At 53.6% G+C, this 16,784-nt stretch overlaps 9 protein-coding genes across 9 annotated transcripts; 5 read left to right on the forward strand and 4 right to left on the reverse strand.

The window, feature by feature from the left end:
- Window positions 1-11: 11 nt before the first annotated feature.
- BU26DRAFT_427945 (uncharacterized protein) lies at window positions 12-965 on the forward strand (the record flags this gene model as incomplete). The annotated part of the gene is made up of 2 exons (XM_033823763.1): window positions 12-705; window positions 769-965. The coding sequence occupies 2 exons, from the start codon at window positions 12-14 to the stop codon at window positions 963-965; spliced, it is 891 nt and encodes a 296-aa protein (XP_033683405.1).
- Window positions 966-2,410: 1,445 nt separating this feature from the next.
- Window positions 2,411-3,276, forward strand: BU26DRAFT_596330 (uncharacterized protein; the record flags this gene model as incomplete). The annotated part of the gene is made up of 1 exon (XM_033834968.1): window positions 2,411-3,276. The coding sequence occupies exon 1, from the start codon at window positions 2,551-2,553 to the stop codon at window positions 3,274-3,276; it is 726 nt and encodes a 241-aa protein (XP_033683406.1). The 5' UTR covers window positions 2,411-2,550.
- Window positions 3,277-3,559: 283 nt separating this feature from the next.
- BU26DRAFT_551710 (uncharacterized protein) lies at window positions 3,560-5,109 on the forward strand. Its single transcript, XM_033832120.1, has 5 exons — window positions 3,560-3,728; window positions 3,788-3,820; window positions 3,872-3,973; window positions 4,031-4,952; window positions 4,999-5,109. Exons 1-4 carry the CDS (start codon window positions 3,664-3,666, stop codon window positions 4,848-4,850), a joined length of 1,020 nt encoding a protein of 339 aa, XP_033683407.1. The 5' UTR covers window positions 3,560-3,663; the 3' UTR covers window positions 4,851-4,952; window positions 4,999-5,109.
- A 111-nt stretch (window positions 5,110-5,220) lies between these two features.
- BU26DRAFT_596334 (uncharacterized protein) lies at window positions 5,221-6,165 on the forward strand. The gene has a single exon (XM_033834969.1). It carries the CDS (start codon window positions 5,421-5,423, stop codon window positions 6,051-6,053), a length of 633 nt encoding a protein of 210 aa, XP_033683408.1. The 5' UTR covers window positions 5,221-5,420; the 3' UTR covers window positions 6,054-6,165.
- A 76-nt stretch (window positions 6,166-6,241) lies between these two features.
- On the reverse strand, window positions 6,242-8,206 carry BU26DRAFT_605875 (sporulation protein-like protein RMD1). Its single transcript, XM_033835622.1, has 2 exons — window positions 6,589-8,206; window positions 6,242-6,535 (listed from the first exon to the last, which is right to left on the reverse strand). The coding sequence occupies exons 1-2, from the start codon at window positions 8,056-8,058 to the stop codon at window positions 6,440-6,442; spliced, it is 1,566 nt and encodes a 521-aa protein (XP_033683409.1). The 5' UTR covers window positions 8,059-8,206; the 3' UTR covers window positions 6,242-6,439.
- Window positions 8,207-8,568: 362 nt separating this feature from the next.
- BU26DRAFT_333502 (uncharacterized protein) lies at window positions 8,569-11,779 on the reverse strand. Its single transcript, XM_033822216.1, has 5 exons — window positions 11,440-11,779; window positions 11,289-11,390; window positions 10,543-11,234; window positions 10,258-10,497; window positions 8,569-10,206 (listed from the first exon to the last, which is right to left on the reverse strand). Exons 1-5 carry the CDS (start codon window positions 11,446-11,448, stop codon window positions 8,577-8,579), a joined length of 2,673 nt encoding a protein of 890 aa, XP_033683410.1. The 5' UTR covers window positions 11,449-11,779; the 3' UTR covers window positions 8,569-8,576.
- Window positions 11,780-12,642: 863 nt separating this feature from the next.
- Window positions 12,643-13,875, forward strand: BU26DRAFT_565804 (uncharacterized protein; the record flags this gene model as incomplete). The annotated part of the gene is made up of 3 exons (XM_033833435.1): window positions 12,643-13,197; window positions 13,257-13,652; window positions 13,705-13,875. 3 exons carry the CDS (start codon window positions 12,643-12,645, stop codon window positions 13,873-13,875), a joined length of 1,122 nt encoding a protein of 373 aa, XP_033683411.1.
- Window positions 13,876-14,283: 408 nt separating this feature from the next.
- On the reverse strand, window positions 14,284-14,789 carry BU26DRAFT_506121 (uncharacterized protein; the record flags this gene model as incomplete). Its single annotated transcript, XM_033826892.1, has 2 exons — window positions 14,284-14,399; window positions 14,462-14,789. 2 exons carry the CDS (start codon window positions 14,787-14,789, stop codon window positions 14,284-14,286), a joined length of 444 nt encoding a protein of 147 aa, XP_033683412.1.
- A 613-nt stretch (window positions 14,790-15,402) lies between these two features.
- BU26DRAFT_333487 (Cwf15/Cwc15 cell cycle control protein) lies at window positions 15,403-16,718 on the reverse strand. Its single transcript, XM_033822215.1, has 4 exons — window positions 16,171-16,718; window positions 16,037-16,121; window positions 15,779-15,988; window positions 15,403-15,585 (listed from the first exon to the last, which is right to left on the reverse strand). The coding sequence occupies exons 1-4, from the start codon at window positions 16,569-16,571 to the stop codon at window positions 15,568-15,570; spliced, it is 714 nt and encodes a 237-aa protein (XP_033683413.1). The 5' UTR covers window positions 16,572-16,718; the 3' UTR covers window positions 15,403-15,567.
- Window positions 16,719-16,784: the final 66 nt, after the last annotated feature.

The following is a 16,784-nucleotide window of genomic DNA, read 5'->3' on the forward strand; positions in this document are numbered from 1 at the left end:
TGACTTTCAACATGGCGTTCTTTTCCTCCTCGACGAAAGGCGGTCCAGGAAAGCTGCCCACGGTGCAGGAGTCGAGGAGCTCCCAAGGGACAGCCGACACCAAGCAGAAGGAGGATGTGGAAAGGAAAGACAGCGTGACCATTTTGTCACCCACGAAGCCGAGTCCGACGCGCACGCTATCTACGCGAATCCAAGAACCACAACGAGCACCCTCGCAAATAAAGCGCAACCCCTCAGACAAGCAGCACAGCAGGCCCACTGCCTCGACGAGAGATACCAGCAAGCCCTCACGACCAGGCCTCCAACGACGCCGAACCACAGCGCAAACGCGCTACATCGACATGCTCCTCGAGCTCGACAACGTCCCCAGGCTGCACAACATCCTCGCCTCCTTCTTCACCTGGATCCTCCTCGCAGGCTACATCGTCTTCCCCGCGACATTCAACAAGCTCCAGACAGACGAAGATCTAGACAAGGAAGCCAATTCAGCGCTGAAAGCCCACGCTCTCGAGACAGTGCGCAACGTGCCGCTCCTCTACGTCGCCGCCTTCGCGTGCGGGGTCGGCGTCATCGGATGCCTTTGGCTGTGGTGGACGCATCGGAAGAACTATGTCTGGGTGATCAATCGGATATTTCTCCCCGCATTGATGAATAGTATCGCGGGGTTGATTTCTACGCTGGTTAATATTTACTCTGCGCAGGATGGTAAGCAGGCAGCACACAGTGGCTTTCTGTGGAGATTGCAGAGATACTGATTGTGCGTATTAGGTCAATACTCTGTCACTGCGAAAGCGACGATTATTGTTACGGCGGTGAGTTCGGTGGTGGCGGCTGCGTTGTTTCTGCTGTATAATAGTGTGATGTTGATGCTGGTGAAGCGGAAACATGAGAAGGAGACCAAGGCTGAAATGAAGAGGCAAGGCGGGACGGTAGAAGAAGGGAGGAATGCTGGGATAGTGGTGTAAGGGAGGGTCAACGAGCGGCAGAAGAGCAGCCCGACCGCAAACGGAGTGGTGTGTATCGATCTAGGGACCTGCGAGCAGCTGCGCGTCGGGAGCATGATCACCTTGTTTCGTGAAGCTGGCGGTTCCTTGGGCGTTACTTGCCTCTAGTATCGTCGTGCTCAAACGAGTGTCAGGTGGTCCTTCTATTGCTGCCGAATCCGTTCCGATTTGCAGATCAGGTGCGTCTCATCATTAAATAGATCGAAGGACGCATACTTTCTCGCGGTGGTGGCAGTGTGCTTTTACTTCATTACTCAGCTGCATGTAAGTTCGAACAAGCTTATAGCAAAGAGGAATGCCCCATCTTTCTATTTCCATGCTCATTTCTTAGCTTCTGACGCTCTCGAAAGAGTTGCGTTACCTATTGCAGTAGAGGGCTCCCTGTAAAAATGAGATTCTTATCGTCCAACAGCCTTCAATCCAATTTGTCTAGCGTCACACCTGTCTTTAAACGGTGTACTGATTGAGTTAGCAGACATGAGCACTGATCATCCAGGATTGAGCAATGGGTGAGCACCAGAGTCGTCTGGAGTACGGAGTAACATATTCAGCCAGTAGTCAAGTGTGTAGATGCTCCTCAGGGGCTGTGGAGTAGTAGGAAGAGCAAAGCCTGTGTTCTATAGTCAGAAAACCCTGAGCCTGTCCCACACTTCTCATTATAAATAGCATTTCGGACCCTGGTATATCAATGTGAAAACCGGGCTCCATAGGTAATAGTTTCCAATGATAGGAAATGGGCTGCAAAATCCATTTTTAACATCGAGTAGGCTGTAGCCATGGGCGCCATAGCTCTTGAGTCTAGCCCCACGCTCATTTCTTGGGCCTCTCTGCATGTAAAGGCTGAAATACCGGCAACTTGTTGGCGACATTTGAATTTCTTTTCTATTGCAACAGAAGAGGGCGACGGCGGGCACCCAATAGGGCTTGCAACTGCAATCTTCCTAGCCACGGAACCTCTATAATACGTAAATTTAGTATGCCTCAAAACCACTGAAGCGCTTCTGCTTATGGGGCGCGGTAGCGAGGCTACCAATGACGGTTGGAGGTGTAGTGGGACGACAGCTAGATGGCTCAGCCTGATGGCGTAGCCAAGTACATAAGAGAGAATCAACGCCGAAGAGGTCAAATGACCTAACGAGGTCTGCCTCTAGCAGAAGATCTTGGTTATATCCTCCTCTTTGCCCTACAAATTTTACCTCATCTCCTCGGAGAACTCAACCCATCGTGTCTTTCCCCCCCCATCTGAACGACTTCAACGCTCCTACTCTTCACTTCAGTCAGTGGGAAGACTCTCCCAGGCGAATTAAGACCATAACGGAGCCGAGGCTAAGTTCTTCGACTTCTCGTTTACAAATATTTGCGAAAATTTCAATCCAGAGGTACTTGAATGCCGATCGCCCTTTCGCCACCCTTCATCACTCAGCCGCTTTCGTTTTTCTGTCGCTCGCCTCTCCAAACACGTTTGTTCCTTCTCTAATAGTGTTGACACAGGTTTCTGCTTGACGTACGCCAAAGACCCATCACTTCGCATGCTCTGAACGCGACCATGTCCCCTTCTTCTACCAACGTGGCCCCGTCCAGCCCGCAGAAGCGAGTCTTACGCATCTACATTGACAATTCCAACATTTTCATCGAAGGGAAAAAGGCACATGCCGAACAGACCGGCGCTGCCATTGACCCGTTCTGGCGAATCGACTTTGGTAAACTAGGGAAGGTCCTCCACAGGGAATCCATGTTCGCGCCCGACGGAGAGCCCTTTGAGGTCTATGTTAACTTGTATGGGTCCACCCCTCCCAACAGCGATTCGCTTTGGGATGCTATGAGGGCCCACAATGTGCATGTGGAGACATACGATCGACAGGGAGTGACTGGGAAAGAAAAAAGAGTTGACACAAATATCGTCGCCGACATGGTCGAACAGGCAGCTGATGACCAAGCAGCCGGAATTAAAGCCGGCTTCGTGCTTCTCTCTGGCGACCTCGACTTTCATCCAACAGTGGAAAAAATACAGAGGAGGGGATTTCCGTTCCAGCTTTGGTCGTGGAAGCACTGTCTTGCTAGGAGGTACACGAACCTTGGGGGGAACCTTTTCACGCTCCACTATCTCGATGATTATCTTCATGAGTTCAGCTTCCGCGAAATGCGAACCCCCGATCCATGCCGATGGGGGTACTCCTGTACCTATTTCCCCGACTGCTGGTATTCCCATACGATGGAAGAGGAGGCTTACCTGGCCTACGGCCCCTATAATCTGGGAGGGCAATCTTTCTGATGCAGGCTGATATTGCAAAGCAAAGGAAACTAGCTTCCCGAGCAAGCAAAGTTCGGTAACATAGTATATGTCTTGGAGTTTATGTCTCTGGTTTAGCGCGTTGCGAAGGATGCTTGCTATTTCCATAGTAACGTGAATTCATACGCGCTTACACAATTCGTCTGAAGTGTCTCGGAAATGGTGTGATTGATTCGTAATTCATGCCAATAATCGTACCGCTCGTAGAACAGATTGTTGTACTTCATAACACTCTGCGTTCTCGGCGGGAGAAGGTGCGGGGCTGACCTCGCCCGTTCTCTAGCCTCCCAACATCCCCTTCAACACCCTTCGACACATTAAACAACCTGTACCTTTAAGCTCCCTCGCGCCCTTGCTCACTCAGAGACAATGGCGCAATACGGTCCTTTGACTCTGGAAGAAGAACGCGTGGCGTCACGACAACGTCTCTGCAAGTCAGTCACCACATTTACAACACAAGATGCCAACTTCTACCTAACCAAAACTTGTGCAGAGTCAAATCCAAGCACAATGAAGCGAAGGCGAAGTGGGTAATTTCTAAGAGTGCTGCCAGCTCGCAAGCTAACGCTTTATGAAGACTAGATAAGATTATAGCGGAAAGGGCCCGGTTGGAGGCCCAGTTGAAAGAACTGTGGAAACACCAGGACGATGCGAAAGAAGCGCTCGATTCCGCAGACAAGTATGCCAAGCTGGCGTCTACATGAATTGAAGCGAACCTAATTTATTACTCCTCCAGGCTCTTGGAAGACGCCGCGGTTTCCTGCTCCAAGGCGGAGTCGCCCACGCTCGCGCATGCGATTAACGAGAAGCTACCGCGCGAGATCCGAGATCTTATCTACGAGCTCTGCTGGAATGATGAACTCCAGAAGTATGGCCCGAATTATGACCCGTGGAACTCCTACGCAAATAGTTGGCCTCATTTCGTCTTGCCCGAGTTTGTTGGACAAGAAGCCGCTGAAGAAGCAGGAGCCGTTTTCTACAGAATCGTACCCGCCGTCGTAGATGCAGGTAGGGCTTCCCGAGGTCGCAGGCTCACCAGCGACTTCTTCGACCTTGGTCTCGCCCCAACCGACTACCTTAGCACAATCATCTTCCCGATTTATCCCCATCATGTGAGCGGTACGAAGATACCGCAACCTTACGCTAACTGGGTCTCTCGTTTCTTGCTTGACGCTCCCTTTCCGCAGACGAAAAATTTCCCCAAAGTCACATTTGACCTGAGAGAGATCAGGCCAGCATATCTTTTCAGTTTCCTCGAAATCATTCGCCCAGCCTGTAGGAAACTGAAGAGCAGGGGCTCTATAATCGCCTGCAACTGGGAATGGACATTCTCATCACAAGCGAGTCCTCTTCAGGCCCGGCTTGAAGTGTTGCTCGACCTGCCGCGTGCCCAATGGACAGAGTGCCTGCTCGCTGCATGCAAGGATCCGAAATCGCCGCACTACGATAGCGTAAAGACACGCATCGCTTGTGACTTAAGGAAGGGAAAGTCGCCGGAAGAGTATTCGGACAGGTCAGAGTCCGAGGAAGAGGAAGACGAAGACTTTTTTATCTAAAAGAAACGTGTTAGCATTACCTTGGTTTTCCCGGCTATTGAAGATCTTGAAAGGAAGCTCCCCAGAGTACACCGTAGAGCAAACAGGTACGGACGCCGCAGCGTACGTTCCCACCGTCTTCTGTATAACGTTCCTAACCGCAAAATAGCTGAGAAGCGAATAATGTGGCGACATGGGGTAGCTTGTTTTTGACTAGTAGTAGATAACTGCACATAATTGCACTGGGAGAACATTGTAGACAGCGGACAGTCGATAGGGTACTGAGGTACATCAGGCTCCCCGTTACCTAACTAGTCCTATCTTCCACCACACTGTCTGTGCGGAATGCGGATTAGGTGCTGCAGCACACCAGGCTCCGATTTCCATGATCCATTTCTCAATTTCTACCTCCCACGCTATTGTGCTGTCGTACAATACCACCACTCCCTACCTTTCACTTCACTCTAACCCCAACAACCCTCCGCCCTACTCCGCGCTGAATACATACAATAGCAACCTCCTTATCCACGCAACATCCACCAGATAATAGCAATCCCTATTCAGCATCCTATTGTCCCCGTACCTCACAAAATGCTGTCTCCCGCCCCCTTCTTCCATCCTCTCCTTATCCCCACAACATCTCTCTACCATCCTACCATCCTACAACATCCACATCTCCACATCTTGCTGCAGGCCAGCATCTACATCATCACATCTCCTACTGCACCCTTGCTGCTGGCCAGCATCCAACATGACCACCTCACCACGCACCGGCACTCTCTCTCCCCGCCCGCCACTCCTCCTCGGCGACGGCACAGAACTCTCCACCTACCCCCAGCAAGCGCGTTCCGCGCTACTCAACGACGTGCTCCCGCTATGGAAAGCCGCTGCCGCCGGACGGCGCGGCCGCAAGCGCCCGCTCAGCAAGAAAGAGATCGCCCAGCGCCAGCGCGGGCTCGCCGGCATCAACGCACGGATCCACGACGACTACGCGCTTATGCGCGGCTACGAGGGCGCGAGGAGCTGGCAGGTGATGGGAGCCAGGGAGGCGGCGGGGGTGCGGAAGATGCAGAAGGTCTGTGGGGTCCAGCGGGGGCGGGGAGCTGGAAAGGAGAGGATGGGGTTGAAGACTGGTGGTGGGGGAGAGAAGAGGTGGATTGTGGGAGGCGGGACGGAGAGGAAGACGAGATTGGGTGTTGTTGTGTGCGCTGTGGGGGCTGGTGAGGGGAGGGTTGGGGTTGTCCGGGAGGGGGAGGAAGACAGGAAGGACAGGGTGCTGGTGGAGAGGGAGAAGCGGTTCTGGGGTGGATACCGGCAGGTCCGGAGTGGGTTGTAGAAGGGTGTGGCGTGGGAAGAGAGAGAAAGAGAGAAAAGCTGTGAGATGAAAGCAGAAACAACACAAGTCGGACGGAGTAAAGCTACTCCTGGTGGCCTTCGCTACATTATCGCAATCGCGCCTCCAGTATGCCTTTTGGAACGCCAGAAGCGCCGAATTACACGAGTCTACACTGCTGTGGTACAAGAATTCAAGTATCCCTCCCACGCTATGATGAATTTACAGGCGAAAAGCAAGGAGGGTGTATGTACAATATGGTGGGAACAAAAGAGGGCTAGTCGGCGGCATGCAGGTCGACGAAGATATTAATGGCGGCTACGACGACTTCGGCGAAGATGAGGATGATGACGATCCATTCGAGGAGTTCTCCCTATAGGCTGGTTAGTTACCGAGTCTCCAATTGAAGCGATCGCTTAGACTTACATGTGTGACGGTGAGCTGGTCCTTGAGCACCGCAAGGAGATCACCAATGACATTTAGTCTCTCCGTCAGCAACTGGACCCGCTGGTCCATCTCTAGATAGCTTCTCACAGCCTGGTATACGGGGTCCAGCTGCGGCTCCGCCCACATAAGCTCTGGCGCGTCGAGCACCGAGCCCTGCAGATGTATGCTGATGCGCAAGATGAATAGCTCCCCGATCTGCATGTTGATCTGCTTCTTGTTAAGGTTGATCTTCCCCGAGCTCGCGATCTGCGCGGGAATGTCCTTCGTGTCGTCGATGGTGTTATCCACGAGGTCCTCGAAAAGCGACGTCTTGACGCTCTGTGAGAGGCCGTGGCTGATGGCGAGCTTGATCATATAGTTCTTCTTATCCCGTAAGCTTATGAAGTCGTTGTATATTCGAGCCTGGTATTCACGCGTGTAGTAAAAGTTAAATTCCTCCGTTTCGACCTCGTCCTTACCGAGCTTATCGACCTCGAACTTTGCAATCTCTTTCAGGAATTTCTTCTCTTCCTGCAGCGTCATGCCCCATACCACGACGGTGCCGTATTCGAAAAGGAAAACCTCGGGGGTGTGGACCTGCGTATCGAAATCCGGCGTCTCCATCGACGGATCTGAGTCTGCATGCATCGGTCCAGGCCGCTGTAACCGTTCCGAGCTCTCTCCGTTTTCTAGAGACGGTGCATCGCCATCAGAATGTAGACCTATGAGGTCCTCCCGTCTCCTTTCGTTCTGTGCCCTGACTTCAATCGCGCTGTCCGAGAATCTTCGCGGTCGCTCCTCTGAAAACCCATCGGGTACGGAGGTGCTTGTGACATCCTCTGGCCCTTTTCTCCCGTAATTATATGGCGAGTATATGCACTCGTCGAATCTCTTTGGATGAGCGCCCCGTATCCGTGCCTTTCCCTTCAAGAACCGCATCAGCTCGTCCATTTTGTACGATGCGGCGGTGCAGTATGCCGTCACCCGCGGTAACCGCTCTCGATCCGCTTTCCCAAGCCTTGCAGCATCCCTTCTCGCCGTAGGATCTTTTATCCGAGTATACTGCACATAGACATCCCGCCCGCTCTCCTCATCCTGGTCTTCCTCGCCATGTTCCGGATCCGGCAGAAGCTTAAGCTTCTGTGCAGTCCTGGTGGTTCTCTGCGGGCCAATCTTTGGAGCCGGTACGTGGGGAGGTAGGATGGGCGCGCCCGAGCTATTCCTTCTCCGTAGCTTGTTATTGAGCGTCGAGAGCATTGGCTGCCCGCCATGGCTGGTGGGAACGGTTGTGACGGAGGAAGAAGTGCCGACATACGAAGACGATCGCGGAGCCTCTTTTGGGCTGCTCGAGATGACGGTGGGATTGAATGTGACTGTTCGCTGTGGCTTCGGTGCTATCGGCTTGCCTGCGGATGGAGCATGAGACATGGACGATATCAGAGGCGTTGTCTCCGTCGAGCTCGACGCCATGGTTGGCGCGCGTTGGAACTATGAATGCAGTTATCGAGGTCGTGCAATTGTTGTTATAATAGCGATGGCATTTCTGGGCTGCAGCTGTGGATTTTTGGCGCGGCCATGGATCGGGGCGGGGGTGATTCGAAAGCTGCAAAGATGTTGCTTGTGAGACCTTAGAATGACGTTCGTCGAGCCGAGCTCTTTCCTAGGATGTGCACGGGCCTTGCGCTAGGCCCACGTGGTGAACGACGGCTCTAACGGCATGCAGCTTCCTTATCACTGGACACTCTTAGGATGCAGATGTTGATTCACTTATCCCACTACACAGCCTCGAGCCTTAGGTGTTAGCAGTCACTCCCTTTCAAAGTTGTATAGAAGCAGCCTAAATTGCTTCAACGCTTTTGGCTGGCGAACTGAACGTTACAAAGACGCTGGAAGGGACTCGATTCAGCAATGCAAAGGGGGTATATTGCCTTTACTACCGAATACGCCTTCCACCACTGTCTGCATGCTTTAAAAGACCGAAACCAAGCTCAAGCAAACTTAATCTCACTAAACAGACTCGCTCTAACCTGCATGAGCGCTACCAGCTCCAGCACGAACTCCTGTAAAATTATTACATTCGTAATGATATGTAGTAAACTTGCCTCTCGTACATCATCCTTCTCCTTTTCGCTCTCCGCACCAGTCGTCGCATCGTCATCTTCTCTCGGAGGCGGCTGGTATTTGGACAACATGACTTCCACCGTCTGCGAGCCGGCCGGCCTACGGAAACGGATGCGGCGTCTCAGGAAGTCAGAGTGCCTTACGGATGCTAGATTAGCATCGATGTCTGTGAAGAGTGTAGTCTGGCGTTTTGATGCTTGTGGTGCGGGTAGTGGTGACATGCCGCGGGAGGGCGATCCGACAAGGGTTGGGCCGCCGAGCCTGGAAGGTGCGGGAGAAGCCGTTGGGGTGTGTCGCAGGTCTGCGCCTTCCTTTCTTCCTCTGGGGGTTTGCGCTCTGGATGGCGTGGCAGACGCCTCCTTGATATGCTTGGGCACTTGCGGAGTCCATGAACCGGGCTGTACTTCTGTAGACGGGCGTGCGGGCTTAGGCTGCGGCGTAGATGACTTCATTGCCTCGTTCATTTCTTCGTGGAAGCGGAATGCATCTTTCCGATTGGCAACATGCTCGTCCCAATCTTGGATATCGGCTCGTAGCGCTTCGACCTGTGTCTGAAGCTGTTGCAAGCATGCAAGCAGCTGTGGTGTAGCAGCAGGATCCCATGTCGGCTGCCGGCTTGCTCTGTGCATCTCGCGCAGCCCCGGGTTAGAAAGGTCCATGGGCTCTGGAATAACGTCCAGGAAATGGTAGTCCGTAGGTTCGACCGACAGCCATCCTTCGAGGCGTAGCTGCGAACAACTCCCAAGTGTGATAATAGCTTCCGTAAGAGCGAGATTCGTCTCGATATCATTAGTCAGGAACCTGAGTAGGAGCTCGACGAGCGTCTTGAACAGTGGGTCCTCGGGTAATAAATAATGTGGGGGAACGTCGCGTGGGCCGACATCTGAGTCAAAGTAGCCGGGGCTCTGCAACGGCGTTGTTGGGAGAGCAAGGGCCTTCAGAGAGCATGGGTGATTTTCTAACAGGCTCAGCTTATCTTTCAGATGGCTCTCGTATGCTTCATCGACGGCGCTTTCGCCCGCAAGGCTGATTGCCAGGTTGAGGTATGTTTCCAGCTCGACATTCAAGGCGCCGATGGTTCGGTGAGGTTGTTTGTTGTTAACAGTCATGATCTTAACCATAGAGTTCAGGGCGTAACCGTGGTTCTTTCCGAGAAGGACGGTAGTCAGTTTCAAAGCCGCAATGACGGTCTGCGGATTCCGCGAATCCGTGTTGCCCACAACCAGGTCGACCAGATTGAACAGCGAAGGATTGAGCCGGTCATCTTCCTCCTTCGGAGCATTTAGGAGCATCAGCGACTGCCGCCGCTTCAACGCCGCCGGAGAGCGAGGAGCTCTGGGAGAGGTAGCGGAGTAGTCGGAGAGATTGAGTAGATAATGCAGAATCATATGCACTAGCTCTGGATGGTCCAGTGCGTCGAGGATGCGTCGTAGATACGTGAGCACAGCCACGGAGGAGCCGCCGTCGACATCAGAAGACTCTAGGAGCGAGGGGTATCTGCCGATGTTAGTACTGGGTCTCGGAAGATGAATTATGGGGTTGACCAACAGTAACTGCTGAAGGAATAGGACCTGGAAATGATCAATCAAAGTATGCCTGACGTCGAGGGAATTGCAGTGTTCAAGCACATCCTGCCAGAACGTAAGGTATGAGAGGAAAGTGACCATGTGATTTTGAAAGTCTTCTGAGAAGAGACTCTCTGCTTGCGCGTTCGGCCGCATTTCTGCATAGTCTGAAAGCTGCAAGATGAGCGGTAGGCTCTCCTGCGGATGCAGAATCGACAGTTTCCTGAAAGTGTCAGTTGGAGCATTTCCGATTGGCGGAGTGTCAGACCTGCTGAGCTGACTGTATAACGCCCCGAGACCGGTCGCCATGAGCGTAGGGAGGTCGCTGTTGACTATCCATTGCTCCAGGGTGATGGCCTTGGATGCCGACTCGAAGATGTACAGAAGACCCATGCGGGCAAATTCTCCTATTCGACCTTCGTGATGGACCCGGTCGATGAGCTGGTAGCACAGGGGGAAATCCTCCTTCTGCGTGACACCCGCGAAGTCCACTTTCTGATTCACGACCCGCCCGTTCGCGTCTGCGGACGCGGTGGTGAACCAGACGGGCAGAATCTCGGGCTGCAACCTGATCTTCGCAGAGATGCCGAACAGCAGCTCCACGATGTCGGCCTCGATGTCCTCTCCGACGCCCATGCTGCCCGACCCTATGGACCGGCCGATGAAGTTCATCAGCGACACGGCGAACACGTCGTTCTCCAGGAAATCCTCCTCCTCGCTATCGATAAGCGCATTGTAGAACTGCACGGCATCTCGGACCATGCCCTCATCGTGCGAGGTCGCTGCGATCTTGGAGACGGCCGTGTATATCTGCTGGGCAGCGGCGAAGCTCAGGCAGAGGTGCGGTGCTGGGAGGCGGGATTCGTCGTCGAGCATCTTGGTAAGGCCCTGGAACCCCCGCCGGATGTTGCCCAGGGCCTCGCGGTCCTGCGCCAGCGAATCGGTTTTCTGCCATGTTTGCTGCCGCCATGTCAGTCTAGACAGTATCTCACAAAAGGCAGAGAGCTCCCGCACCAGGACGTTGTTGTACCGCTGCTTGAAGCGTGCCAGACGCTGTTGGGGATCGTTCGCCGCGGCCTGCCTCTTCTGCGACGAGCCGCCCAGGAGCCTCGTCCACTGCACGCCGTCAGCCCGTGTCCTGAGAGCGCAAATCACAATTACCAACAAAGTCCATTTCGATTACAGGACTACTAACCCCTCATCGGGGCCGGCTGCGTGGGGTGCGGGAGGTGATGTCGACGCGCACCCCTCGTGTCTGCCGCGTCTGAAACCCCAAGCGTTTCCGAATCAGGAAAGGAGCTCCAGCTCAGAGCCGCATTCTCGTGCGTGCGCTCATGGCCAGAAAAACGCTCCAACTCGGGCCCCGGACTACCAACAGCTACATCTCGAGAAGGAAGGCGCATTCGGACTTTCGTGTGACCAGAGATTAAGGTATGAGGCTCAGTCCACCGGAGTTCGCTTACTTGCCCTCTTCGGTCGTGGTGCGGTTGGCGTCCTGAAGATCGTGAAACGGACTGCGGAGTCGGTCCGCCTGGCGATGCCTCTTGATTGGCGAAAAGAGAGGAAACGCTCAGGAGTGACAGTTCGTGGTGGCGAGGCTGTGTTCCTTGCGTAGTGGAATCATCCCGTAACAACGTCTACCCTTTTGCTTCAAAGAGCCAAATACTTGGCAGCGCAGGTCCTCGTGCGGAGTTCTGGACGGGAAGGCCAATCCTGACGGAGAAGGTCCCTTACGCTGGGCATCCGATGGGAGGAAGCAGAATGCTTGGAACTGCTTTCGAGGCTCCTTGGGACAAGAGAACCAACCCTACCGCTCCCTCCATGTAGGGCGCCCTTCTCAGGAACGACGATAGCCCATTAGTAGTGGTTGCCATAGAAGAGTAAGAACCATGTACATCACGATATATTGGCGTAACAGCGGCCCCAGGGTTACACAGCATCCATTCATCTCACAGACTCCTCGAAGGATCACTAAGGTTAAGTCCCAAAATACCTCCTGACATCGCATAGGCTTGTAGTTAAGCTTAAGCCCATTCCGACCCACACAGATCGCCGGAAATTGGGAGCCTTCATTCATGCGTCAACCGTAGGATTCCCCCTAGACTGCCACTCGTTTCGTTTGTTTCGACACTCCAAGCCAAGATGTCTACGGACCTCGATGTTTTCCGCTGGAATATCTATATAACGGAGACAGCAAGGCCGTCCACAAAGACTCCATCGGCAGCAGCACATCACTTCCTCTTCTTTCCTTAGCTCTCCATCTACCTGGCACAGTCACTCTTTTACCATCTTGCATTCGCTACTCGCTATATAACTAGCACTTCCATTCGTTCAAACGCCAGGTCTTTTCCCCATTCCACCCCTCACCATGTTCTTCAACGCCAGGGCGCTCTTCCTTGGCGCCGCCGCTCTTTTCTTCGGGCTCTCCGCCGCCGACGACTGCGCGCAAGGTCCATGGCAAGACGTCCAGTACGTCGGCGGCCAGGGCGGTAGTCCCTACTGCCACACCAAGTACCTCGACGGCACTGTCATGACGGGCATCGAGGTCTGGGCTTCCAAAAAGGAGGTCGAGGCCATACAGTTCTACTACAGCGACGGCACCAACAGCGGCCAGCTCGGCAAGGTCGACAAGAACAAGAAGCATGCTCGTCTTGACTGGGACTCGTCCACGGACGGTATCTCGCAGGTCAAGACATGGGGTAACGGCAAGGGCGAGTCCTTGGGCCGCGTGTATATCCGCACTAAGGGCGGTGCTGAGCTCGACGTCGGAAAGGATACTGATGGCCAGGATACTTATGAGTCGAAGACGGCTTCCGGCATCTTGCTCGGTGCTTTCGGTCGTTCTGGTGAAGTCATTGACGGTCTGGGCCTTCTCTTCCTGAAGAGCAAGATCGACAAGATTACTGTTGAGGACATGGTCTTCGTACGTTATGCTTCCCACTAATTCATCTCCCTACCAGCCTAACTAACACACGCCCACAGAAAGAAACCCCCGACCAACTCAACGCGCAAATGAAGGGTCTCCAAACCGTCATCCTCGACTACGCCGATCACACCAACGCCAACACCGACTCCAACGAGACCTTCACTTTCACCAAGACGGAAACGCGCACTACGTCAAAGAAGTACTCGCAGACCGCCACCCACACCTTCGGCTGGTCCAACGCCATCGAGCTGTCCGGCAAGATCCTCGACCTAGGCGCCTCCTCAACCACGACGCTCAAGTATGAATACTCACGGTCGTCTACCGAGGAGAGCACCCAGGAGAAGGGCGTGCAGCTTGCGTATTCGGTTTCTACGGCGTTGAAGCCGGGACAGCGCGTGTTTTGCAGGGCGACAGCTATGTCGGGCGAGTACAAGGGGGATTATACTGCTAATGTGAGCATCTCCCTCCCAACCTGAATTGTACCTTTAACTGATGAGTGTATAGGTGCATATCTGGCTCGAAGACGGCGGCGAATTCAAGTTTGCCCAGGACGGCACCATGGAACAGGTCAACTGGAGCCAAGCTTCGTCCATCTGCCAGGACAAGGAGTTCCCGCCTGATGATGCCGTGCCCGAAGTGCCGGCGTCGAAGAGGGCTCTTAAGTTCATTGCATAAACGGCTTACGATCAATGATAACAAAGGGTCTAGCACATCCGGAAGCTAGGATTGGACGTCTCGTAATGAGAATCGCTGGGTGTTGGTCTTCTTTTGCATTTGCTTCTTGAGCGGAGCTGGAGGTCCGACTCTTACTTCTTTTACCTTCTTTGTACTGTTACACCGCTTTCTTATACCCTTTTTCTGGGTTGGCATGATGCATCTGTAGGAGGATCATAAATGTTAATCTTGTTTGGATTTCTTCAAAACACCCTTCCACATGAGCCCCATTTATCGACCCAAACAATCATGAGCAGAAGAATCATCCATCGTTGATATAATTTCCAACTGTACAGAGAGGTATCACGAGCAATCTAATCCAATCCAAGCATGCCTAGTTTTTTACAACTCCGCCGGTCAACGTATCCCTTATGACTCACCCTGCCCAAACCCCTGCGCCTCCCTCTTCGTTCTCCCCTTCTCCGCCAACCCCTCATTATGCATCACATGCCCCGCCTTCTCCATAAGTTTCCCCAGCGTCGAATCTATCACACATCAGCCCACACTCCCACGCTCTTACTCTCTTCTCACCAAGAACATAACTTACCCTTGCTCTCCGCAAACCCGCCCGTCTTATTCCCATACCCCGCGCCACCCACAGTACCGCTCCCATGCTGAGTACTCCCGCTATACGGCGCGGTGTCCTGATGGCTCCCAAAGCGGAGGTCGCTGTTATCGTAGTTCTCAGTATTGTCGGGCGCGCTCTTGTTGCCGAAGCCCGCGCCGGCTGTGGCGGCGGAGCCGTATTTCTCGTGTGGGTTGGAGTAGGCGTGCGAGTCGTCGCGGCCGAAGCGGGTTTCGCTGTGTTGGGGGCCGAGGTGGTCCGACTCCTCGGTGGTGAGGTCGGGGGCGTTGCGGTTGCCGTACCCTGCCATTGTACTTGTGTGTTGGTTGTTGAATGTGGTTAAGGAAAGAGACGTTAGTTAGAAAGCTTGTCTTGGTGGTTGAGGATTAAAGCTTGTGGAACTATAAGAAGTATAATGGGAGGGACCTCTATATATCCTTCACATACCTACCATCTACGGTCCCAAGAAGAGATACGCATACCACCGATGAAGAGCTCAAGCCATATGTCGTCACAGTACTTGTTAAGAGTAAGCTCCCACGTTGATCGTTCACCCCCCAAGACCCCTATAGGGCTCGGTCTAGCCCCTCTTGGCCTAGATCCAAACTCTTCAGCTTCTGGAACCTTGGGGGATCGCTATCGCTTTCGGGCCTGCTATTGATGGAAATCAATGCCGAAGAGCAGGCCTTTGACAGGGTAGAGTCTCGATAGTTATCTACGACTATGAGAACCCCCCCTCCACCTGATTTCCACTTCATCGAAGATGGAACGCGATGCGTTGCGGTTGAGCAGAATAGTTGTTGTCACACTGCGAGCGGGAGATTGAGACGAGATGGAATGTATTCTCCGACCGGGGCATGTGGTGGAAACGAAAAGATAGCTGAGTTCCCAAAAGGGTAGTGGATTGTCGATCGTAGATAAGGGTCTACCTAAGCGCCTAGGTAGTTGCGTCACCGGCTCCCACTTGTCAAACTCTGGGGTATCCCACGCTCGCGGCAGAAACCCACGTGAACTCGATTGTTCCGTACGCCAAGGGACAATAAACGCCAGGAAATGCACGATGAGCGGATGTAGGAGTGCCATTGACCTCATCGGATGTACTTCGACTACGCGACTCGTCAGCATTTCTCACGTGGCGGTACAGAGCTGAACAGTTCAAAAACGCATCCTTGCCCGCCGGTTAAAGAACTCAAGCTTGTGAATAAGGTTAGCTCCTCCTGGAAGGAACCAAAGCCCTATTCGTTGTCGAGCCGGCAAGGATATCATCGAACTTGTTTCTCTCTAAAGAGCACTACTCACCATGAATTTCTTGTGGAAGTCTGAGCGCAGCATATCGTTGATGAACTCTTTCTTCTTGTTCCGGTCCTCGGTCCCGCGTGCTTGGTTCTTGAAGACTACATCGTCGTCCCAACGGCGCTTCATGGTGAAGTCGCGCGCGTTGAGGAGTGGGTTGCCGCGTGCTATGTCGATTTCGCGCTGCTCCTGCTCTTCTGCCGCACGTTCCGCTTCCTGCAAGACGTTAGCGTTCTACTGGAGCAAATGGACATGATTGCGTACCTCTTTGGCTTTGGCTTCGGCCCGCTCCTTTTTGATCTTCTCTAACTCGCGCATGAGGGCCACTGTTTCGTCTTCATCATCGTCCCTGCTATCAGTTAGCGGGTACAGTCTTCTTGAGGCACGTAAATACGTACTCTTCGTCGCTGCTCTCGCTGCTCTCACTGCTGTCGTCCGCGTCCACCTCCCTATATTGTTCCAGCATTTCTATCCGCCGCCGCTTTTGATCTGCGTCGTCTTGATTGCCGTCTTCTGTTGCAGAAACGGCATCGATCGGTCGCTTCGACGTAGGGCCGGCCTCCGTGCTAGGTTCCGCATCCGGGACATAGGTACCGTTCTTCTTCGCAAAGTGACGCGCTTCAGCCTCCAAGAGCTCCGCACGAAGATCGCGCTTAGTTGGCTCGGCTTCGCCGCCCTGGCCTGGTTGTCTATGCTTCAGAAATGTGTGCGCTGGGAGGAGTCGCTGATGGTATGCGGGCCCGCGCTGGGCGTCTTTGCCGCGAGCGGGATCAAACGTCGGCCTGTGTGCGGTGGTCATCGCGGCAGAGGGATGCGGCAGGAGTATAGGCCTGGATGATTGGAGTTTCGGGAGTCTTGCGCGATAGTATGGCGGTAGTGCCGGGGATGGGCAGAAGTAAAGGTCAAGCTCAAGCTGGGATCGTGAAACCCACAAGTGCCAAGACTGTCGGTGAATGTATTCTCCGACCCCGCCGTATTTTTCCCTCTGCAGAGCTGCAGAGCTCACCTATCC

This window comes from Trematosphaeria pertusa, assembly GCF_010094035.1.
Source record: "Trematosphaeria pertusa strain CBS 122368 unplaced genomic scaffold BU26scaffold_8, whole genome shotgun sequence".
Lineage (NCBI taxonomy): Eukaryota > Fungi > Ascomycota > Dothideomycetes > Pleosporales > Trematosphaeriaceae > Trematosphaeria > Trematosphaeria pertusa.

Excerpts from the sequence above, each read along its gene's own strand:
- BU26DRAFT_551710 (XM_033832120.1), top strand. The coding sequence starts at position 3,664 with ATGGCGCAATACGGTCCTTTGACTCTGGAAGAAGAACGCGTGGCGTCA. Across the intron at positions 3,729-3,787 it reads TCACGACAACGTCTCTGCAA|AGTCAAATCCAAGCACAATG; the intron begins GTCAGTCACCAC and ends AAACTTGTGCAG. Across the intron at positions 3,821-3,871 it reads CACAATGAAGCGAAGGCGAA|ACTAGATAAGATTATAGCGG; the intron begins GTGGGTAATTTC and ends CGCTTTATGAAG.
- BU26DRAFT_596334 (XM_033834969.1), top strand. The coding sequence starts at position 5,421 with ATGCTGTCTCCCGCCCCCTTCTTCCATCCTCTCCTTATCCCCACAACA.
- BU26DRAFT_605875 (XM_033835622.1), bottom strand. The coding sequence starts at position 8,058 with ATGGCGTCGAGCTCGACGGAGACAACGCCTCTGATATCGTCCATGTCT. Across the intron at positions 6,536-6,588 it reads ACCAGCTCACCGTCACACAT|GGAGAACTCCTCGAATGGAT; the intron begins GTAAGTCTAAGC and ends ACCAGCCTATAG.
- BU26DRAFT_333502 (XM_033822216.1), bottom strand. Across the intron at positions 10,498-10,542 it reads TTATACAGTCAGCTCAGCAG|GAAACTGTCGATTCTGCATC; the intron begins GTCTGACACTCC and ends TGACACTTTCAG. Across the intron at positions 10,207-10,257 it reads CTATTCCTTCAGCAGTTACT|ATACCCCTCGCTCCTAGAGT; the intron begins GTTGGTCAACCC and ends TAACATCGGCAG.
- BU26DRAFT_333487 (XM_033822215.1), bottom strand. The coding sequence starts at position 16,571 with ATGACCACCGCACACAGGCCGACGTTTGATCCCGCTCGCGGCAAAGAC. Across the intron at positions 16,122-16,170 it reads AGCGAGAGCAGCGACGAAGA|GGACGATGATGAAGACGAAA; the intron begins GTACGTATTTAC and ends AACTGATAGCAG. Across the intron at positions 15,989-16,036 it reads CCGAAGCCAAAGCCAAAGAG|GAAGCGGAACGTGCGGCAGA; the intron begins GTACGCAATCAT and ends AACGTCTTGCAG.